General features: G+C 39.7%; 2 protein-coding genes across 3 annotated transcripts; both read right to left on the bottom strand.

Moving 5' to 3' along the window:
• Positions 1 to 879: 879 nt before the first annotated feature.
• LOC105052942 (uncharacterized) lies at positions 880 to 11,860 on the bottom strand. Its single transcript, XM_010933927.4, has 4 exons — positions 11,027 to 11,860; positions 9,152 to 9,558; positions 2,699 to 2,797; positions 880 to 1,343 (listed from the first exon to the last, which is right to left on the bottom strand). The coding sequence occupies exons 1-4, from the start codon at positions 11,711 to 11,713 to the stop codon at positions 1,133 to 1,135; spliced, it is 1,404 nt and encodes a 467-aa protein (XP_010932229.1). The 5' UTR covers positions 11,714 to 11,860; the 3' UTR covers positions 880 to 1,132.
• A 623-nt stretch (positions 11,861 to 12,483) lies between these two features.
• On the bottom strand, positions 12,484 to 18,852 carry LOC105052943 (plasma membrane ATPase 4). 2 transcript variants are annotated; one of them, XM_010933928.4, is made up of 14 exons: positions 18,167 to 18,849; positions 17,940 to 18,059; positions 17,746 to 17,844; positions 17,515 to 17,652; positions 17,112 to 17,426; positions 16,697 to 17,023; positions 15,978 to 16,097; positions 15,600 to 15,722; positions 15,084 to 15,498; positions 14,479 to 14,993; positions 14,210 to 14,383; positions 13,724 to 13,906; positions 13,427 to 13,614; positions 12,484 to 12,973 (listed from the first exon to the last, which is right to left on the bottom strand). In XM_010933928.4, the coding sequence occupies exons 1-14, from the start codon at positions 18,212 to 18,214 to the stop codon at positions 12,877 to 12,879; spliced, it is 2,862 nt and encodes a 953-aa protein (XP_010932230.2). In that variant the 5' UTR covers positions 18,215 to 18,849; the 3' UTR covers positions 12,484 to 12,876. The 2 variants fall into 2 exon arrangements, 1 of the variants encoding a protein (XP_010932230.2); XR_012135010.1 differs by lacking the exon at positions 12,484 to 12,973 and having other exon boundaries at positions 13,463 to 13,614; positions 13,724 to 13,919; positions 18,167 to 18,852.
• Between the last annotated feature and the right edge of the window lie 1,848 nt (positions 18,853 to 20,700).

Raw genomic sequence — 20,700 nt, 5'->3', positions numbered from 1 at the left:
TCATACTATTTCAAAAAAATATAACTGCCAAATAGCAAACTGCTTTTTATTACAAGTCCAAAAGCTCCGCTCAAAGATCGACAAGCAAGTTCTACTGCCTATAGCAACGTCAAACGATTATGGCAGCATAAAACAATCAAAAACAATCAAAAAGCCATTATAGCAGCCTAAAGTTTTAAGAGCTTTTCATGATTCAACCAAGCATTGTCAAGGTTGTTGCCCTATCAAATTTCAACAAGATGTTCACCACTGAATATGATGCCAATTAACTCAATAATTCAAACCATTACTGGTGTACAAGGCGTGGTGATATTAGAAAATATTTTTTAATTTAATCACAAGGATTATTCTGGATTTTTTTTGAGAAAATAGAGGGAATATTGCCTAATTTCTGAAAAACCAAGACCCCCACCATGATCTGTCCATTTACCTTTTTGAAATAATCGTAAACATGTTAGGCACGCTACACAGGACAACTAATGGAGAGGAATAGGCATATGTCAGCCTTGTGACAAAATATTGGGATTTTAAGAATAAGTGAGAAAAACTTCAGAGACCATCTTCTAGCTTATTTTCTGGTTATTCTATCTTTCAAATATGATAAACCCACCCATCAATGATAGTTACATAATGAATTTGTGATTACCAAACATCAAATGTCTCAAAAGATACCTTTTAGTCAAGACTTTAAATGGATCTATTTTAAAAAATATAAGCAACACCAAACATGTCCTGAAAGATTAACGCGCGACCAGTACTAGGACTACCAAACAAAAAGAATTTTCTAATGAAATCCAACATTCCTTGCCACCAGATTTGAGCAGAAGAGGTGTCAGCTGAGTACAATCCTACGATCGGAAAGATACCTTGTCAACCATATTTTATGCCCTAAAGCCAACCGGAATATATTCATTAACATAAGCTAAGAGAAGAATTTTATCTGTTACAATATGCATTAGCCTTTCAACTCACATTCCAGCAAACTTCTACTGGAACTAACAAAATAGTCATCAGGTCAAACAGCACCAGTTTTAACAGTTGAACCCCTTCTTCATTTTACATGTTGGAAATCAATATGAACAGTTGACTGGCTCTAGTGCTTGAACAAGGCCTAGATAAGCATTTATGATCCTTAAGATTTTGTCCAGAGGTATACCTTACCACCAGAAGTGGCACAGGCCAGAGAACCATGTTTACATGGATGGGCAGCAAACCGGCAGGCTATCGAAGTCATGTGCTCGCTTTCCAGAGGTGTGGTAGTTCTCTCACTGACTGAGATAACATCAACAGCCCTTCTCATATTACCTAAAAACAAATAGGAGTCATCCCATCCCCAGATTGCTCTGAAACAGAAGAAAATCCATTAGCTATTGTAGTGATGTACAAATAGCATTTAAGAGACTGAAACAAAAGGCTAATATATTGAAGTGCTGAGTTAATCAAGTTCCAACTTAACAATGGATCAACGATCAGTAAAATCTATGTAACTAAGAAACTGTGATATAGATGCCATGAACGAATGCTGAGAGGAGGTTCAAACAAATTCTACAAATGCTGCAGCCTTGTTAACTTAATCATCAGTAACCGACCCAAATGTGTGCACACATGTGCATGTGCATGCATTGTGGTGTGTGCATGTGTAATGCATGCTCGAATGCAACCTGACTTCAAAAATTTTCACACAAGATCAAGACAAATATATAAAGCATTATTGCAAATAGACCGAGAATCTCCCACATTGGATGTCTCCTATATCGTCAGTAATACCTATTTCAATTTATAGACATTGTTGCACTCCATGAAGAATTTTATTCTTTTAGAATTTAAATTAATGTGTAATAGAAATGAACACTCTTTCTGCTTAGTACATTACTATTTGGCGTCCTAAATATCAAGCTTAAAGTTGTTTTGCACAAAGACTTTATTCTATATACAAAGATCCTCAAGTGGACACTGAAGTTGCCAGTACAAACAGAAAGAACACTTATTCAAGACAAGCAATCCATCTTACAAGATCCTGCCACACGAGCCTTTAGACGTGATAGGCGCAACTGCCAGTTATAGTAAGTTAAACATATGTATGTGTCTGCAAAAGCACGTGCTTGTGCACATATGTATGTATACATGCAACCAAAACCAGAAAAAAAAATAACTCCAACCGTGTTGGTACCAGGATGATGAAATGTTAAGAGTTACACTAGATTGAAAGCCAATCACTTGAGGAAGCACAAACAAAGAGAGCTTCCTGATTTGATATGACTGGCAAATAAGGACTCCCAAAACTACCCCAAATAGTTGAAGACAAAGTTAACAATTATTGTTGGTTAGCAAATTTTAGGCAGGTCATTGCTTCTGAAGTTTTCCTCAATTAAAATTAAGTATAAAGGAAATAAACAAAAGTAATATGACATCATAATCATAGAACTATTAGCCCACTAGGTTTGACCAAACAGTGCCTAAATAAAATGAACATATTCTCCCTAGGCCAATAGAGAACCAATACCCTGAAGTCATTTGTTTGAACCATAGTACCATCTCCAGGAGTCATATAATAATAAATGAGCATCAAAATGGTAAAATCTACCAGGGAACTTGTCTTCAGCAAGCTCTAAAGTCACTTATTGGTGTTGAAGCCTATAGGCAATTCCAGGAATAAAAATCATATCAGTAATTTTAGAGATTATGTAAATAGTCATACCTGAATGATGATAACCATCTACCAGTCTGATTGTTATGTCTGATCAGGGTTAGGTCATCGAAGTTGTTGCCACTCAGAATTCCAACACTATCATCAATACTGCATAAAAGCATCAGTGAGCAACCATAACAACAAAGGAAGAATTGGAAAGCAAAAATGTTAAGAACGATTTATTGGGACATATTACATTCATTTTTATGCCAAACTTCACTGGTATCATCTAGGAGAAGGCACAATGTACCAATGCTATTGTGCCAATGCACAAAATTAAAATTATTAATTTGTGACATGAACAAGAGATTAAGTAATAACTAATATTTGCAGCTAATTATAAAGCAGAGGTCAGATCCAGTGTAAAAGATGATAGCAATCTCCGATTAATATGTGGGGCACGCATGTTACAAACAAAGTAGGATCCTTTTTCTGAGAAAACATAAATAGAAGAATAAGAAAATTAAAGGAATAAGAACACTTATATAATTAAAAGCTCCTAAATACACATGCCTAGCAAGTAACAGGAGATGATATCAGAACTGCTAAAATAAATAGCAATCATTCAAAAAGAATAACATTACACTCCACAATATTGTGGATCATTTTCTAATCAAGCATCCATGATTTTTGTTCCCCCGAGATATTCATCCATAACAATGTGACTCTAGGCTTTTCAATGAACTCACAATTGCATACTGCCTCACCTGGCAAATAAGGTTCCCTCCACTATATTTGGAACCAAAATATCAGAATTCACTTTGATAATTCAATCAAGTAATCAACAGGTTCACAAACATATGCATAGACTACAATAAAACCTTACACATGATGATGATGACTGCTGTTTACAACCTGATAGTCATTGAAGTGGAGACAAAACATCTTGAGCCCATGGTGGAAGTACCCTAAAGATTCATCAATGTTGATACATAACAAGGGGCCGGTGTTTTAAAAAGTAGTTGTAGCATGTGAGAAGTCAAGGGACTACATAGTGTGCATGTGGTATGTGGCTGCATATGCGCATGCATATGTGGTTATTATTTTTAACTATTTAAAAATAAATTAATATACTCTGTACAAAAGAAAACAACAATAATGATAGTCATTTTTTTATGGATGGATAATAGCAATATTAATAATAGGAACAAGTAACAACTAAAAGTTTTGCTTATTACTTAAAATTTAAAAACCGAAGATTATAACATAATCACACTTTTAATATCCGTTTCAGTTCCACCTGAAACCCATATCAAATACAAACATCGTCGTAAACCCACTTCACTTACACAGGCCCATCTAAGAGTGGCTATATGTGTAGTTCCAGAATCCTAAGTTATGATACTAAATAGGCGACAATATGCCATGCCATGTTAAGCAGACAGCCTTTTTGGTTCACATGTGGTATGACTGTAAATAGAATTGGATATAGACAACACAGTGTGGTCAAATACGGCTCGCGTACGAAACCATGCACCATTTTAAAACACTTGAGTTACAATATTAAGTAGGCCGCACGATGCTGTGCAACGCTAAGCGGACAGCCCTTTTGGTCCACATGCGGTATGACCATATATGCAATATGCATATAGGCAATGCTGTGAGTTCAAGGGACTGCATATGCATATGCAGGTACGTGAATGAAAGTATTCACTATTTAAAAACACTGCTAAGGATATTTTTGGAGTATTCATTCTCATGGAATTATCCTTTTTCTTTTTTTTGCAAAAAGAACTTATGGAAGAAGCTATTATAAAGAGGATTGGAAGAAGCCAAGTCAGGTTTGTGTTGGGTCATACACTAGCAGGAGAGAAGCTCCAACCAATCGCGACAAATTAAACTCAAATCCAAATATAACCCATTTAATAAATGAGGAACATTATATAACAGAGGTAACCCATTGATTGACTTGTCACTTAAGGACCATTGCCTTGCTGCCTTGCGACAAAATCATCATTCTTAGGCTACTAAACAAACTAATATATCTGCCTGTTAATCAGGTGAATGGTTTCAGTAGCTTGGACAAGTAGTTCTAGAACATTTACCAGTTCAAGCTATAATCATGTTGATGGAAATGGATTATTTAAGGAACATTTTGGGTCAAATAGGTCAAGTCTGGGATCCTAAACTCAATCCACTTGATAAATGGGTTAGCTAAGCCAACTTTGCTATGATCCAAGAGAAGTTTTAAAAGGTAGCTACAATGTGTGGGTAATGAAGCATGTAGAGCATCGTGCACCTGAATGGAACGGCCAATCCATATGTGCATGCATGCATGTGGTTTTTAGCCCAAAACCCAAAAATCCAACTAGAGTCCACTAGTAGGTAAGTACTAAATACAAACCTACTTATTTAATCTTCTAATGTGAGACTAGACTTAAATGACTCGGTTCAAGAGAGAAGCTGTAATGGCTCAACACTTCTGCAAAAAGTTCAGGAAAAATCAGAAGAAATTAAGCAAATCAGTTACAAATTAAAGTCCTCTAAAAGGTACTAAAACCTAATAATAATACTTATAACATTATTAACAATTAGTATTGCTAAAAAAAACAGCATTCGAGCCCACCAAGCAGCCAATCTCCACTTGCATGCACTTGCTAAGAGGTGAGCAGAATGTGTGGTTTCCTATTGCTAAGCAAGTTGCATAAGTAGCCCAACTCAATATAATACCTACATAGGGAATACACCATAGCAAAGAGACTACATCCACATCCGCAACTGCATATTCAGCACCACAATGACTTTAAGAAAACATTCAACTTGAGTCAACCTTGTGGTGATTATATCTCACTTAAACCTAGTACTTCAAGTTAGCTTCAAGTTTGCATGTCCTTTCAGTGATAGCAAATCCTAAGTCTACAAAATAGTTATGTGGCATGATATAACATATGATGTCTTATACTGCAAGGACTAGGAGTAAGGTGGATAACCAGTTTAAGATCAATGTCCAAGATTGATTAGACTTAAGTCATGAAATGATAAATCATTGAATTATAGATTGCACTGGCATATGGCAGAAACCTTTGTTCACAAACCAGCCACTCACTGATGGTTGAACATCCTTAATTTCATACCCTAAATATGCTCTTTGTTGAAGTGTAGACTCAGTCATTCATAGTATTCAATGACCCCTAACTTGAGCACATATTGAGAAGTCTAAGGACTGTGCTGGAACTACATATTTATGGATGAAGACCAATAGGAACCATTAGCTTATAAGTGGAGGTGCGACTATCGAGAAGACAACCCACCTCTGGATTGTCGACATAAAAAATAAGCCTTGCTTGAACAGAAGTCCTAGTTCAAAGCTTTTGAAAGTGTTTCCAGACATATATAAAGTCAGGAAAGAGTTCTCATTTGCCTAATAAAATGCTAGCACCCTCTTGATGTTAGTTCTACAGTTAGTTTAACTAATTCTTGGAGACCATAACAAGGTACTAGGTGGAGGGAATACATGACATGGGGGATCATTATGTACAGGGGAGAGGACAAGACACTATGCTTTATTATTTGGGAAGCCCCACCACAACTGGGGTCATCAGTTAGCCCTGCAAGCCTAAGCTCTACTAGGCCTAAATTGAATTAGATAACATGTGTTGCTCTAGATTGATTTGATGATTACAAAGCAGATTGAAGGATACAATAATTTTAAAATGAAAAAGTCCTTATGCTCTTCAAGGGCAAAATCGTAATTTCACTAAAATCCTGATTTGATAGTACCATTTGGTAGAACAAATGATTTGAAATCTATTGGTGAAAATTTCATTGTGTTTGGACTTATATTTTTGAAGTTATGAAGGTTTGGAGTGCATGAGTCGACTCATGAGTCAACTCATGGCACTATGAGCTGATTGGCACGCAAAAATTACCCATGGCACGCTAGTTTTCTGGCTTGGCACGACCTGTGAGTCGACTCATGAGTCGACCCACAAGGCATGAGTCGACTCATGAGTCGACCCCTGCTGATTTGAGCCAAGAATTTCCAGAAACGCATTCTCTGGTTTTTGCAACAGAAGTCGACTCATGAGTCGACTCATGAGTCGACCCCTGCGACGGAAAATGTCAGCAACGGCTATTTTTTTGCCCGTTTTAATTGCCTTTTATGCTTCCTAAAAATCCTCTAACGGCTCTTTATCTGCCTAAATTGTTTTCTCTTGCTTCTAATGCTATAAAATGCTTCAAATGGTGAAAGAATTTGCAGATTAAATAGCAGATCAAACGTGAAATCAAAGACAAGAGAGAGGATCCGAAATCTGCACGAAAAAGCCTGAGATCAACGAGATATTTGAGAGAAAAAGAAAAGAGGATCCAAAATCCACACGTGAGATTGTGAAAGAGATTCAAGAGCTTTCAAAGAGAGGATTTGTCACGCCTATTGTTTCAACTTTGATCTAGAGATCGTTCAAAGCTTTCAAGAGATCTTCAATCAACGATCAACCTCTTCTCAAGCATTCGTTCAAGCGTTCATCTACCTTGAGAAAATCCTAAAAGGGTTTCTTCATTTGAGTAAAGTTTTTATGGTTATATTCGCTCATTTAAGGAGCTGTTATTGTATTAATCTGTGCTCTAAATTATCTTACTCTTGTAAGTAATTGTTCTTGTTTTTGGAGGATTTCCAAAACAAGGAAAGGTTGATCCGAACCTGAAATCGGAGTGTTTGGGTTACTTGTACTCGAAATAAGTGATCTAGCTGAGATACTAGTGTCGAGTTTCCGACTTTGTATTCAATGAATAAAGCATAGTGGATTGAAATCCCAAGTAGGAGCTTGGGATGGATGTAGGTGCAAGGTTGCACCGAACACTATAATCTTGTGTTTTTGTGTTTTTTTTTTTTTTTTTTATTTTGCATTCTGCTTAGTAATTATATTAATTAATCTTTTTTTTATCATAGTTTTTAATTAAGTTAAATTTTTAGAATCCAATTCATCTTGGTTGATAGCTGGCACAACATGTCACCTATAAGGCAATAAAGATAACATGATAACTGATTCTGAATATGCATTCACAACAAACTCCCATGTTAGCAAAATCTCTGGCTTCCTTTTAAGAGAAGGAACAACCCCTGTTAGAGAAGCACTAAAGAACCATTCCAGGATGCACGACTGAGTAATGGGCACGAGTATCTAATTCACAGTAGATCTGATTGGTTTATTGACCTAGAGTGTAAAATGGATGCTGATGATACCATAAACTAACAAAATATGCACATGCATGTGACTAAATAGTACTGATAATAACAACCAGCAATCCTTGCACCAGCTATTTGGGTTTGGTCCTAAGCCTACACGGGAATGTTGGCAAAAGCTGCTTGCTTTGAGGGACTAAAAAATTGTTTACTCTGGATATGAGACAAGGGAGGTCAACATGGTTAAAGGTTGGTTGAAGAAAAGTGATTAGGCATGTAGAATCGGATTAATCCTTCACTCAAACATCAACCTCTCGCTCAACAATCTTGAGGGATTCTATACACTATTTTCTGGTTATCAAATGTTGGAGTGAAATAATAATTGAAAAACTTTAACTAGAGATTGTTTTCAAATCTTCGGTGCTTGGGAACATCAATTGCCCTCTGATAGTTTGATAAAAAAATGGAAGACAGAAATCACAAGCTCTAAATCTAACAAGTCCATCAGATGACGTTAAACAACATACGATCATGTGAGTCACAAGTAGGTGCTTCAGTCCAATGGTAAATATTGATATTCAACAAGGGAACCTGACCACTAGTGTTGCAAAGCTATTAGAGAAAATTCAAAGCAGGCAACTTCACGCTCTGGTGTCACATAGATGGAAATTAACATAGAAACGGCAAGAGAACACATCCCAGTAGCATTATATGTATGATAGGCCACAGCATCATAAATCCTTATCTACAACTTACCTAAGAAAGAAAGAAGTGATCTAGATTAACATCCATGTAATCAACATGTTGAATAAACTCCAAATGCAACACATATTTACAAACTTATGTATCTATTCTCATTACAGCCACAGGGGACTTATGCAATTGTATTACATGTATAACCTATCCAACTAACAAGACTTCTGTCCCAACCTTCAATCATCCACCATCTACGTCAGAAACTTCAAATGTATGTGGAAATTATGTGCAAGCAATTCATGGTTCTTTGCATTGCTAAAGATAACATTAACACAGTCTTAAGGAGAGTCATATCCATATTATACGTGCTTTCTCATGGTATCTTGCAGCAAATAAAGGAATAAAGAAATATTTGCTATAGTGGAGCATGAAAAATTAATGCACGAAAATATATGGTAAGATATTATCTACTTCTGCCTCAAATAAATATATCTATGATTTAACAATAAAATCCAGAGGTATTGAACAAACCAGGCTTATCGATTCTTGGCCATCTGCTGCCAGAAACAATCATATTGAAAAATATACTATAGATTTTAAGCATTCTAACAATTCCAAAAACAATGCAGGATAACACTTACCTTGTTGTTGCAAGGAAGCTCCCACTGGGTGAGAAATATGCAGAATGAACAGCTCTATGATGCTGAATAGTCTTCAAGCATTCTGGTCTATCAGTCTTTATACTTCTCAAGTCCCACAAGCAGGCCCTTCCATCTGTTGAACTTGTAGCTACCAAGTTTGAGTGTTCTGGATGAAAATCTATTGTATTAATCCTTTGCTCATGCAGGTCCCAAGAACTTGAGACTTTCCCCACCCTCTCATCCCACATCTTCAGCTCCCCCAATCCCTCACCAAGATACAAGTAGTTATTATCATTAGGCTGTGGACAAATAGAGTAAATAGAAGTATCACTGTAATAGATCATATTGAAAGTTTCCTTCCCGATATCCATCAAACGAATGAACCCATCATAGCTGCAAGTAAAAACCTGCATAACAAAGCCACAAGCATTTAACCATTTCACTTTACAAATGTGATCTACCTGCTGAATTTTCTGCGTGTGTCGTGTGTCGTGTGTGTGTTGAGAGAGAGAGAGAGAGAGAGAACATGCATTTTATCAATAACCAATTTCCACCAATATGCATGAAGACATTTTGACTATAGGTTGCTACATAAAATTAAGGCATTCACTTTAGATCTATTTTTTGCTTTTTAAGTCTTAGCTTGCCATACGAAATTAAGGCATTCACTTGAAATCCTTTTTTTTCATTTCCTGTTGAAAAGCAAAGAACTAGTATAAGCCAGTCTCTTTGGCTGATTCCAATCGATAAAAACTCATTCATATGTAAAATGTGTACATCTTATGGCACTAAAAGATAGTTAACCCCTATTATCGGGCCATAATCGTAGAGTTGGTGGGCAGTTTATGACTGCTAATGATTGTGGTATCATGATTGAGATTCAGATATACCGACTGTAGATCGGTGTCTCATATTCTGCACTAAAAAATTGTCTGTAGTAGTGCATCGGGTTGCTTGGATTAGTCGCCGTTTGATAAGGTAATGCGAAGTCACCGATAGTCGATCGGCTTACTGGTGGGCGGTCGGCGTACCAATGGACAATCGGCCACTTGTTCTGTATTATCAATAGAATGTCGGGGTGATAAACCCTGTAGATGCTATAGTCGGACCGATAATTCCCGTGGTGGTCTTATTTTGACGGTCCAACATCTGTTGCCGAAGCAGAGTCGGAGGGCCGACTTTGAATCGAGGGGAGCAGATCCAGTTGTCCCAACAGTTGCCCCCCACTCCCGAGTCCAAGATGACTCGACACTTAAAAAAAAAAAAAATCCCCTTCTTCTTTTCTTGGGTGGAACTGGATTTATTATGTCAATCTAGTGAAAATACATCCATGTGAATCAGAAAATAAAATAAACAAAAGAACTGAAGGAAGATCCGACCCAGCAATCCAGGAAGTAGTTCCCATCTCCTTTCCCCTTTATACACACAATGGTATCGTTCAAAGCAGCATATTAGGCATGAATGAAAATTGTGATAATGTGATTGCTTTTAATCATATATTCCCATTCAATTTCAAAAGGTTTCCAAAGACGATGAACTCTTAACAATTAAATCTCACTTCCAGCGATGGATGAAATGTCTTAACCTAATCCCAAGCAGTATCCGTGCAGACCACTCTATCTACAGTATTCTTACAACGGACAGTATCCAACAACTGCTAAACGATCCATCGTCATAATATATCAAGAAAGTTAACCAGCTTGTTTGCTGTAGATGACTTTAAAAGGGGAAAAACTCTAAAGAAGAGAAATCTGCCTCCACGTGGTGAGGATGATCGATCAAAAAATAGAAATTTTGCATCTCTTTGAACGGTCATAAACCTATATATATTGATATCTTGAGGAAGAATTAAGCGGGGGGAAAAAAAATCTGTACCTTTGTCGGGGAGAAGGGATGGATCGAAATCCCCGACACAGGAGCCGAATGTGGAGCGTAAACATAGACACCATCTCCATCCCCTTCCCTATAACCCACATCCCAAAAGCCAACATGCCCTAGCTTGTTGCCGGCAGCAATCACCGTCCGATCTCCGAAGGGGAAGAATTTTACAGTCAGTATCCGTTCAGACAGAACCTTACCAACATTGTCCGGTCTCAGCACCAGAGACGACCTTGGATCGAACGGCCCTCCCTCCTTCCCAATATCCGAACTTGACCTACCGGAGGCCTCCAAGATTGCGTCTTTAAAGCCGCAATCAGATGAACCGGGCCCCTGAATGAAGACCTCGCGCGCGAGGAGCGGGCCGTGCTTCTGGACGGCGGTGGCGGCGAGATCGGACGGCGGAGGAGATGGAGCGGCGTCGGAGGGTTGGGGGTGGGGGGATTGGTCGGGAGGGAGGCCGCGGGTGCGGAGAGAGCGGCGGATGACGATGGGGGATTGTGGGGAGGGGCAGGATTTCTTGCGGTCGGGGGAGGGTTTAGGGGCTTTGGAGGAGGGGCGCTTGAGGGAGGCGGAGAGGTCGGCGGCCTTCCGCTGGAGCAGGAGGGAGGCCATCATCTCGCTATTCCGGCGGATGTTCTCCAGCCTCCGGCGCTCGTAATCGTTTTGGGCTCCAGACGCCATGGATGAAGGGGACCGAGAGCGAGAGCGAGCGGGGGGGAGAGAGAGAGAGAGAGAGATGGGGAAGCGAGGTCGGTTGGGCGAGGCTTCGAGAGGGTGGCGAAAGAATATAAAATGGCGGGAAATGCAGAAGGTCGCCGGGTTGGGCTACACTTTCCAGTCATTTTGCAGTGCAGTTGGCGGCACACGCGACCGACATTCAAAATCTAAATATCGACTAAGCTTTACAAGTCGGCATTTTGTTTTAAACATTCATCTAACTTTGAGAAGTCGGAATAAAAAGCACTAAACCGCGCATAAAGTGTTACTGACCTCATCTCTTAAATTGTGTAGTTAACCCAATAAATAATGGATAGCTGATAATTGGATGAAGCAAACATCCTAAGAGACGCAGTGAATTCAGTGAAGGTGATTAATCTCATGAAGTTCTAGTGCACCAAACTCAGTAAAGGATTAGTCTCATGAACCAACAGGGATAGAATGCACCACTGACAAAATCTTTCAAGACAAAATAGTTTAATACATTAACAAGGAAGAAAATTTTGCTTACCATGCAGTAAATTTGGATTGTAGGATGCAGCGCAGACAACATTTAGTCAGGGCAAACTTTAGGTGAACTACATAGCAAGTTAAGACATGGCTAGGATGGTCATGAATAGCTTATTCATCTATGTTTGTCGCTGCCACCACTGAATGGAAAGAATGAGGAGGGGAAAAGAAAAGGGCAAAAATACAACTTCCTTTTCAGAATAATAATAATAAAAAAAAAAAGCTAAACTGAAGACAAGAATCTTGAATAAGCTTTCAAATATGTGTTTGGATGAAGAAACCATATCCCTATTAGCAAAACCTCTCTCATACAGAGTAAGAGAGGAGGAAAAAAATATATATGATATCAAGAAAAGGAATACAGAACATTGTTTGATATTAATCTAGCGCATTTCAAGCTTGCATTTTTTTTTTTTCCCTCCCCTGATCACCTTTGGTATGCAAAGCAAGTCAAGTCCATTCTGATTTCTATGGTTATTGTCTTCCAAAACTGCTGCTTACCACATCCATTCTTTATGAATTCCTTCCTTACAACAAAATTTAAGATGGAAAAAAAAAATTATTCCAAAACCAATTTCTCCTCCTTTGATCCTTCTTTTAGTACAAATCGATCTTCCTTAAACTGTATAGTGCTGTTGGATTGTCTCAATGTCCAGTCCCTTCAGCTTCACTACTGACTCGACATGTCCCTTGAGCGTGTGAAGCTCTCTGAGCCTGCAAGAAAACATTTCTCGTGCATCATACGTTTAACCTTCATGTGTTCCTCAAACCCAGAGTCCACCAAGGAATAAAACATCCGTAAACATATAATTCGACATTTAGAAAAACATTTTTTAGGGTTTGAAAAAGAATTCACAAAATCATACGGATTTTTGTTTAAACAAGGAAAAAGATTAAAAAGAAATATGTAATCCTGGTATATAAATAACCTCATGTAGAACAGAGATATTGACAGCGATATATGATGTCATGACTCCAAGTTGTTTCATGAATAATGACATGTCATTTCTGAATAATTCGACAAAATATGAAATATGAATGGTTATGAATAACTTGGAGGCCTTATGAATAACTGATACTGGCTTTAATTTTTCTTAGAAGCCAGTAGAATCTGCATTAAGTAAACTGTTAAGTAACCTTAGCGTTTCCAAACTTCATATGAATTACCTGGCAACTTCAGCCCGCCTCTTTGCCTGCTCAGCAATCTCAGACAACTCTCTGTAGTTGTTGCTCTTCTCATTAAAGAGACTGCCTGAATCCTCTGGTGGGTGGAGACCATGCAGGGTTCGCTGAGCTAGCGCCCATTGTGCCTCCCGTTCTCCCTTCCCATAATCTGGCTTGTTAGTGAATGCGGTCTGCAATACCGATCCAATTTAATCAGCAACAAAAATTAATCAATGTGACACCACATTAATCTAATCCTCTAGTAATTGATGCAAGAAATGAAGAGAGGAGAAGGACTACCTTGTTCTGGAAAAGGTTGTCCCAAGCCTGGCCACTCAAAGAATAGCGAATGATAAACTTGAGGATGTCAAGAGGGAAGAAGGTAACGATGGTGTAGAGCCATATGACTCCTGCCCATCCCCATCCAATCCCATGGATTTGCGCAAAGCCCCAGCTTGCATACACCGCAATGACTGTGGCAACCTACCATAACACACTATTAATGTCAGAATGTTAGGTTTGCTTTATCCTGATCCTTTTAACCCTTCTCTTGGAATAAGGGAGTTTGCAAAGAAAACTTAGATAACATGGGGAGACGTTGAAATAAAGGATTAGGAGGAACTAGCAGTGGTAGAGGATGCATTGCTTTACCAGGACGAATGACGGAGAATGATGTATAAAGCCTACTTCACTTTACTGGAAGAAGGATCATTCATTATCTCTATCCTACAGTTATTACTATTGCTTGCAATAAATGAATTCATAGGATGAAGAGAGGATGCTCACCAACTGTGCAGCTACAAAAGCACCAACAAGCAAGAGACCAGGGCGCTCGACAAAGAACCATCCCCTTGACCGGGTGACAAAGATAAGCGCCTGGCTTATTATGCTTACTTGAAGGTACAGAGCTGCTGTAAGCTCATCGGTGTTGTCTCTTATTGACCTCACCTTGAAGGCATTCTGAGTACGTAGGGTACAAATTGCATGCATGAGTTTCATATAAAGCACGTGGTAGTTAATAAACACAAAGGTAAATGATGGAAATTACTACTCACAGAGAAGAAGTCACTCTCTTGTGCAATCCAGAAGAAGAGAACCGTCATGAGGGCCAGGTAGGTGCCAAGAACGATGCCGGTGGCGAAGATCTCGCGAAGCTTCCAAGAGTCAGGGACAGGGGAAGGCTTGACACGGTCCTTGGAGATGGTCATTATGGTGCCATCATTTAGGATGGCGATGATGAGAACCATGAAAGGTGAAAAATCAAATTGCCATATGAGGGCAAGGAGTAGGAAGCCAAGAACAATACGGATGGTGATGGAGACTGCATAAATGGTGTAGTTCTTCATGCGTTGGAAGATGGCACGGCTGGTCAGCACTGCACTAACAATCACACTGAGACCAGGCTCCGTCAGCACAATGTCAGATGCACCACGAGCTGCGTCGGTGGCATCGGCAACTGCAATGCCGATGTCAGCTTTCTTCAGGGCAGGCGCATCGTTCACACCATCGCCTGTCATGCCGCAGATGTGCTTCCGGTCCTGCAGCCGCTTCACAATCTCATACTTATGCTCTGCATTTTCAAAGGATGTCAAATTCTCTTAGCTTGTGTTGTTAGGATGATTCTTCTTGCTAATTAACTGCTGTTGCTGCATGTTGTTACCTGGGAAGACACCGGCAAACCCATCAGCCTTCTCGATGAGCTCATCAATGGGGATGCCACCACTGATGGCATCCTTCTTGTCTGTGAGAAGGCTGGAGGAGGGGTACATGTTGGTCCCCATGCCAAGCCTTCTTCCAGTCTCCTTTGCAATGGCCAGTTGGTCACCAGTGATCATCTTCACATTGACCCCAAGGTTAAGTGCCCGGCGGATGGTCTCTGCACTATCATGCCTCGGTGGATCGAAGAGAGGGAGGAGGCCAATGAATTGCCATGGTCCACCAGGGCTCTCCTTGTTCGCCTCGGGCACCTCCTGCTTTGCTACTCCCAGAGACCGGAGCCCACGGTCGGCGAACTTATCGATTATGGCATGGATTCTTTTCTTGGAATCCTCTCTCATGTTGCAGAGTTCAATGATCTGAGAAAATGAATAAGAAAATACCAATCATAGGATAGCAAGCAGATGTGTGACTATGAAACTAATGAACCTAACAACTAGTGGTCTTAGTGTGTACGTACTTGTTCAGGGGCACCTTTGCTGATCCGGTGCCACTTGCCAGCAGAGTCAGTGTAGGTGATTGCTGTGCGCTTGTCCACTGGATTGAAGGGCAAGAAATGCACCTCCTGGATCCCCGCTCTAGCCTGTGACATGCATATAACTCAAATTTAGATAGAAGTGCATGAAAGTTGGAAAGATTAACACTACTAACTGATGCTTAAAGTTCTCGGAGAGGTTGTTGCCAGAGACAAAATGATTTGAACCATAATGGTATAAAGATAGGTCAGGATCTTCTGAGCTTAGATCTTTGCTCTATACCAAAACCCCATTGATGCAGAAAGGTTGGATGATGATAATGTTGATAGATAATTACAGTATAGATGTTCATGGCTTACTACCTCCTTCGGGTCAGCCAGCATTCCAACAACGGAGGCATCAATTGCATCCTGGTTTTCAACCCGGGAGGCCCTTGCCGAATATAGGACCACAGTGTCCTTGTCAATGTCTTTCACAAAAATCTGCAACACAGCAATAATAGAGCAGCAGTAATCTTCAGCTTTAAGAATTCAAGCATTATAGGTATGTGCCTTGATCCCCTGTGTAACACATGGATACTTATTAGATGAAAAATTTAACCATGATATGTTAAGAGGGATGAGTATGACGGATAAGAAAGATGAGGTGTTACATTATTAATGCAATCTAAAATAGAATTTTATGTTAAATAGATATTCAACCTTTGGTATGTGTTCAGATACAAAACATATGAGATATGTTCAGTGATGCAATGTATGTTTGGTTTAACCATGAGAGGTGAGAAAAAGGTAAATGAGAAGAAGCAAGCAAGATACATTAGTTCAGCTTGATTTGGTGGCAACTTGATAACAGATTATTTCAGCCCGGCCCCCTACCTATTGTGAGGGAATACCAAAAAGCAAACTAAAACCTAAAGTAAGATGGAGACTCTGCAAGAAAGAACTTGCACCGACATGAGGCATATCCCTTGGGCCACAATCAAGTCCCTAAAAGATTTTTCAAGCTGGAAAAGAAAGGATACCAAATAGATTGAGTAAGGCTTGTTAATTATCATCACAAGTCCAGCCACGCAATACTGTACCTCAATCATGTTCTTGTCTACAGTGAGCTTGTTTAGGGTGAGAGTCCCAGTCTTGTCACTACACAGCACGTCCATCCCTGCCATCTCCTCAATTGCTGTCATCCTCTTTGTAATGGCCCCTTGCTCAGATAGCCGGTGCGACCCAATTGCCATTGTGACTGATAGCACAGTGGGCATAGCAATTGGTATTCCTCCAATTAGGAGCACCAGAAGGTTGTCGATCCCATCCCGATACCTTCGGTGCTGAATTGGGTACATGACAACAATCTCCACCAGCATTCCCAGTCCGATCGAACAGATGCAGAAATTACCGATCGCCGTGAGAACCTACACGAAGCAGCATGAATTCAATTAAGTTGAGGTGCAGTTAAGGAGATATGAGGAGGAGGAAGAGGAGAAGCTTAGGCTTCAAGACCTTCTGAAAGTGGCCAACATTGTTGGTGCTATCGACAAGGTGGGCTGCCTTCCCAAAGAAGGTGTGAACGCCAGTGGCGATGACAACAGCCTCAATCTCACCCTGCTTGCAGGTGGAGCCTGAGAAGATCTCATCACCTGGGTTCTTGGTCACAGGGAGGGATTCTCCAGTGAGAGCCGATTGATCAATCTTGAGTGGATCACCATCCAGGAGGCGTGCATCTGCTGGGATAATGTCGCCAAGCTTGATGCTGATAATGTCTCCCGGGACAAGTATCGCTGCATCTTGCTCCGACCACCTTCCATCTCTCAACACCTTCAACCGGCGATGACCGGTGCAATTGAGTAGCATAAACTAAGTAATGGAAGCACGTAAAAGATATATGATGGATGGCATTGCTCACCTTAGTCTTTGGAGCAAGGCCAGCCATGAGGGCGGCAGCAGCATTGCCTGCATTGTTCTCCTCGATAAAGCTAATGGTGGAGTTGATGATGAGAAGGACAACGATACCAACGAAGTCTTGCCAATCAGGTGGTTTACCCTGTGGATTCATGACAAGCATTTGTAACATACCATTGTAGTTCCTTCAACAGATGAAATCAAACAGTGGACATATGGAACTTCATATATATACCCCTCCATTGGCAAGAGCGATGGCCATGATGGCAGCAATCTCCATGACCCATGACAGTGGGTTCCACATGAAGCCCAAGAACTTGAGGACCTTGCTCTCCTGTTACAATGACCAACAAGAAAGTTGAGCTTTAATCTTCCTTTTCCCCACTTGAATTAAGAAGCATTGGATCGAGTATGATTTGAACAAAAGACCTTTTTCTCTTCGAGCTTATTGGGGCCAAAGATCTTGAGACGCTGCTCCCCTTCTGCAGTGCTGAGCCCCTCCCTGGAGCATTTCAGCTGCTCGAAGACTTCGTCGATCGGAATCCGCTCCTAAAGGAGAGAAACAAAGAGTTCGATGACTCAAAGGTCAATTTATGAAAGATGTGCCTAAGCAATGAGAGATTGGAAGATCGCGCAAGGGAGAAAATGATACTGACAAGATCGACATTCTCATTTTTGATCTCTTCCAATGAGATGCCAGCCATTTTAAGGGAGAAGGTGGTGGTGGTTTAAAAAGGAAAAACAAAAAAGAAAATGGAGAAGGGAGAGGAGCAGTGTGTATAGGAGAAAAAGAGAGGAGGAGCCCTGCTTTTGTTCTCTCTTCTCTTTGCTGGCTTGGATAAGGCCTTCACGGAGGAGGAGAGGAGAGCGTGGTTTGTTCAAGAATAGAACAAGGGGAAGAGAAGGGTGGGGAAGAGGGAGTCGGTTCTTCTCTTGTCTAGATTGCCATGCAATGAATTCGGGGGATGGTGAGAAGGGGGAGGTGCGCTCAACCCGGTCCATTGGCTTGGAGCAGCGGAAGCGGGTGACGTCGTGGACTGGAGGCCCGGAATTCCGGATTGGTGTGGAGGAGATGAGAGCCGATTCCTACGGGTACACTCAATAGCCGAGCTCCTAGCACTTCGGCTGCCGTGTTTTGTTTCTGGCCCGCGTGGAACCCCTTCCGAGCCACATCTGCAATTCATGGTTATTAGAAACCACTCAAGGAATGAGTTGGACTGCACAGGGCCACACTATTTGAGCCCCCCAACCCAAAATTCTTTTTTGGACTCCGGATCATACGTAGGGTCGGAGGTTTTTGAAAAACACAGACCTGATCAAGAGCCCAACTCGAGCCACATTTGCAATTCATGGCTATGATAGGGTGGGCATGATCCGATTTGAACCAATTTTATACTCAAATCTAAGCTGAATCAGTCTTAAATGGTTTGACATTTCTATAAATCAAATCGGATCAATAGAAGATTGAAACCAAACCAAACTAATATGATTTAAATGATCTGATTTGATTTGGTTTGGTTTACCGATTTATATTATTATTATTATTACTACTTTTGTAATTCATGAAGATTATTTTTTTTTTCATAAAAATATCATTAAGAAATTTATCTATTAAAATGATTTAAATTGATATAAGATATTGTCACTCAATAAAATAAAATTCTTAAATAAACATCATCATTGAGATTCAGATAAAGATCTCAAGATATTACAAAAAAATAAACAATAGAATAAGTAAGTCACTTAGGATTTAAGACTTAGGATTTAAGACTAACAATACAAAACAAATTGATAAATAACACCATAAATCTAGAATTATTTTCTAATACATTAATACTCCAACATAAACAATATCCTAATCAAAATGACCTCGTTTTATTAAAATCAGTCTGGTTCGATTTGAGAACAGTTTTATTTACTGACAAATCTGAATTAATCCAAATTATTTTTTGTATATTAAAAATCAACCAAATCAAACTGAATAAAAATTTGAAACCAAACCAAACCACCGGGTTGATCAGTTCAGGGCCGATTTTTGCTCACCCCTAGTAATTGGAAACTACTCTGGGAATGGGTAAGGCTGCATAGGGCCACACTCTATCCAAGTCCAACCCAAAATTCTTGCTCAGACTTAGGATTGGAAGTTTTTGCAAAACATAGACCTGAGCAACAGCCCAAGTTGAACTCAATTGGGCCAGCTTAATCAAATTCTCCTTTGTCGGCTCTCTTATCTTCCACTTAAAAAATAAAAACAAAATCATCCGGCCTTAACATTTTCATCCTCCCCAAGTCTATCATCACCCCCACCCCTCAACTCCTGCTCCTGCTCCTCTCCAACGAAAGACTTCATTCGAGCCCATCGAGTTCTGGCAGTGGCGATGGCCTCAATTGGTAGAGCGACCTCCAACCCAACAATGGCAATATCTACGATCATGATTACTGTAGCAACTACAACTGGCGGGCAACCAACTACAACTACAACCATCTTAACGAGTTCCGATTAAAGATAAAAATTTATTGAATAATATTCATCCGAATCTATTTTTATATTTAAATCTATCGAATATGGATAAAAATTTAAATATCTAATTAATATCGTATCCGTATTTATATCTTTCTAAAAAAAATTGAATATAGATAGACAATCATCGAATCAATATCCGAATATCTGATTCTATTTATAATCTTATTTAATTTTATATAATACTCATAAATTAAAAAAAAATAAATAACTATATTAACATACTATTAACTCAATATATCAATCACTTAATAATACTTTAGTTATATGGTCATAAAATTTAATCATCTAATTTATATCTATATTTTTGATATTTGATCGAAAAACACAGATATAAAATTTTATATCCAATTAATATTCATATCCATATCATTAAATAAAATAAATATGATATACCATCCATATACAATCTATTTTCAGCTCTACTTCTAATCGGTTAGCGCCGATGCCGGCTACTGGAGGTTGAAGATCGTGTGGGGGATTATGTTCGGCACGAACCAGACGTACGTGACATGGCCCCTGCCATCTAGGTCCCCATTTAGCTGTGATCCCATCATCGCAGCAATGAAATTGTACCATATATGACGACTGAGGGCCTGGAAACCGGTGGAGGAGGCCGGTGCCGAGAGTGGAACGGGGAAGCGAGGGCCGCAACCGGAGCTGGGTGGA

Source organism: Elaeis guineensis, chromosome 10 (assembly GCF_000442705.2).
Source record: "Elaeis guineensis isolate ETL-2024a chromosome 10, EG11, whole genome shotgun sequence".
Lineage (NCBI taxonomy): Eukaryota > Viridiplantae > Streptophyta > Magnoliopsida > Arecales > Arecaceae > Elaeis > Elaeis guineensis.
The sequence above is the reverse complement of the archived record's forward strand: the minus strand, read 5'-3'. Positions and strand labels throughout refer to the sequence as shown.

Excerpts from the sequence above, each read along its gene's own strand:
- LOC105052942 (XM_010933927.4), bottom strand. The coding sequence starts at position 11,713 with ATGGCGTCTGGAGCCCAAAACGATTACGAGCGCCGGAGGCTGGAGAAC. Across the intron at positions 9,559-11,026 it reads ATCCCTTCTCCCCGACAAAG|GTTTTTACTTGCAGCTATGA; the intron begins GTACAGATTTTT and ends TTTGTTATGCAG. Across the intron at positions 2,798-9,151 it reads AGCTTCCTTGCAACAACAAG|TATTGATGATAGTGTTGGAA; the intron begins GTAAGTGTTATC and ends GCTTTTATGCAG.
- LOC105052943 (XM_010933928.4), bottom strand. The coding sequence starts at position 18,214 with ATGGCTGGCATCTCATTGGAAGAGATCAAAAATGAGAATGTCGATCTT. Across the intron at positions 14,384-14,478 it reads AAGAGAGTGACTTCTTCTCT|AATGCCTTCAAGGTGAGGTC; the intron begins GTGAGTAGTAAT and ends CTACGTACTCAG. Across the intron at positions 12,974-13,426 it reads AGGCGGGCTGAAGTTGCCAG|GCTCAGAGAGCTTCACACGC; the intron begins GTAATTCATATG and ends GTTTTCTTGCAG.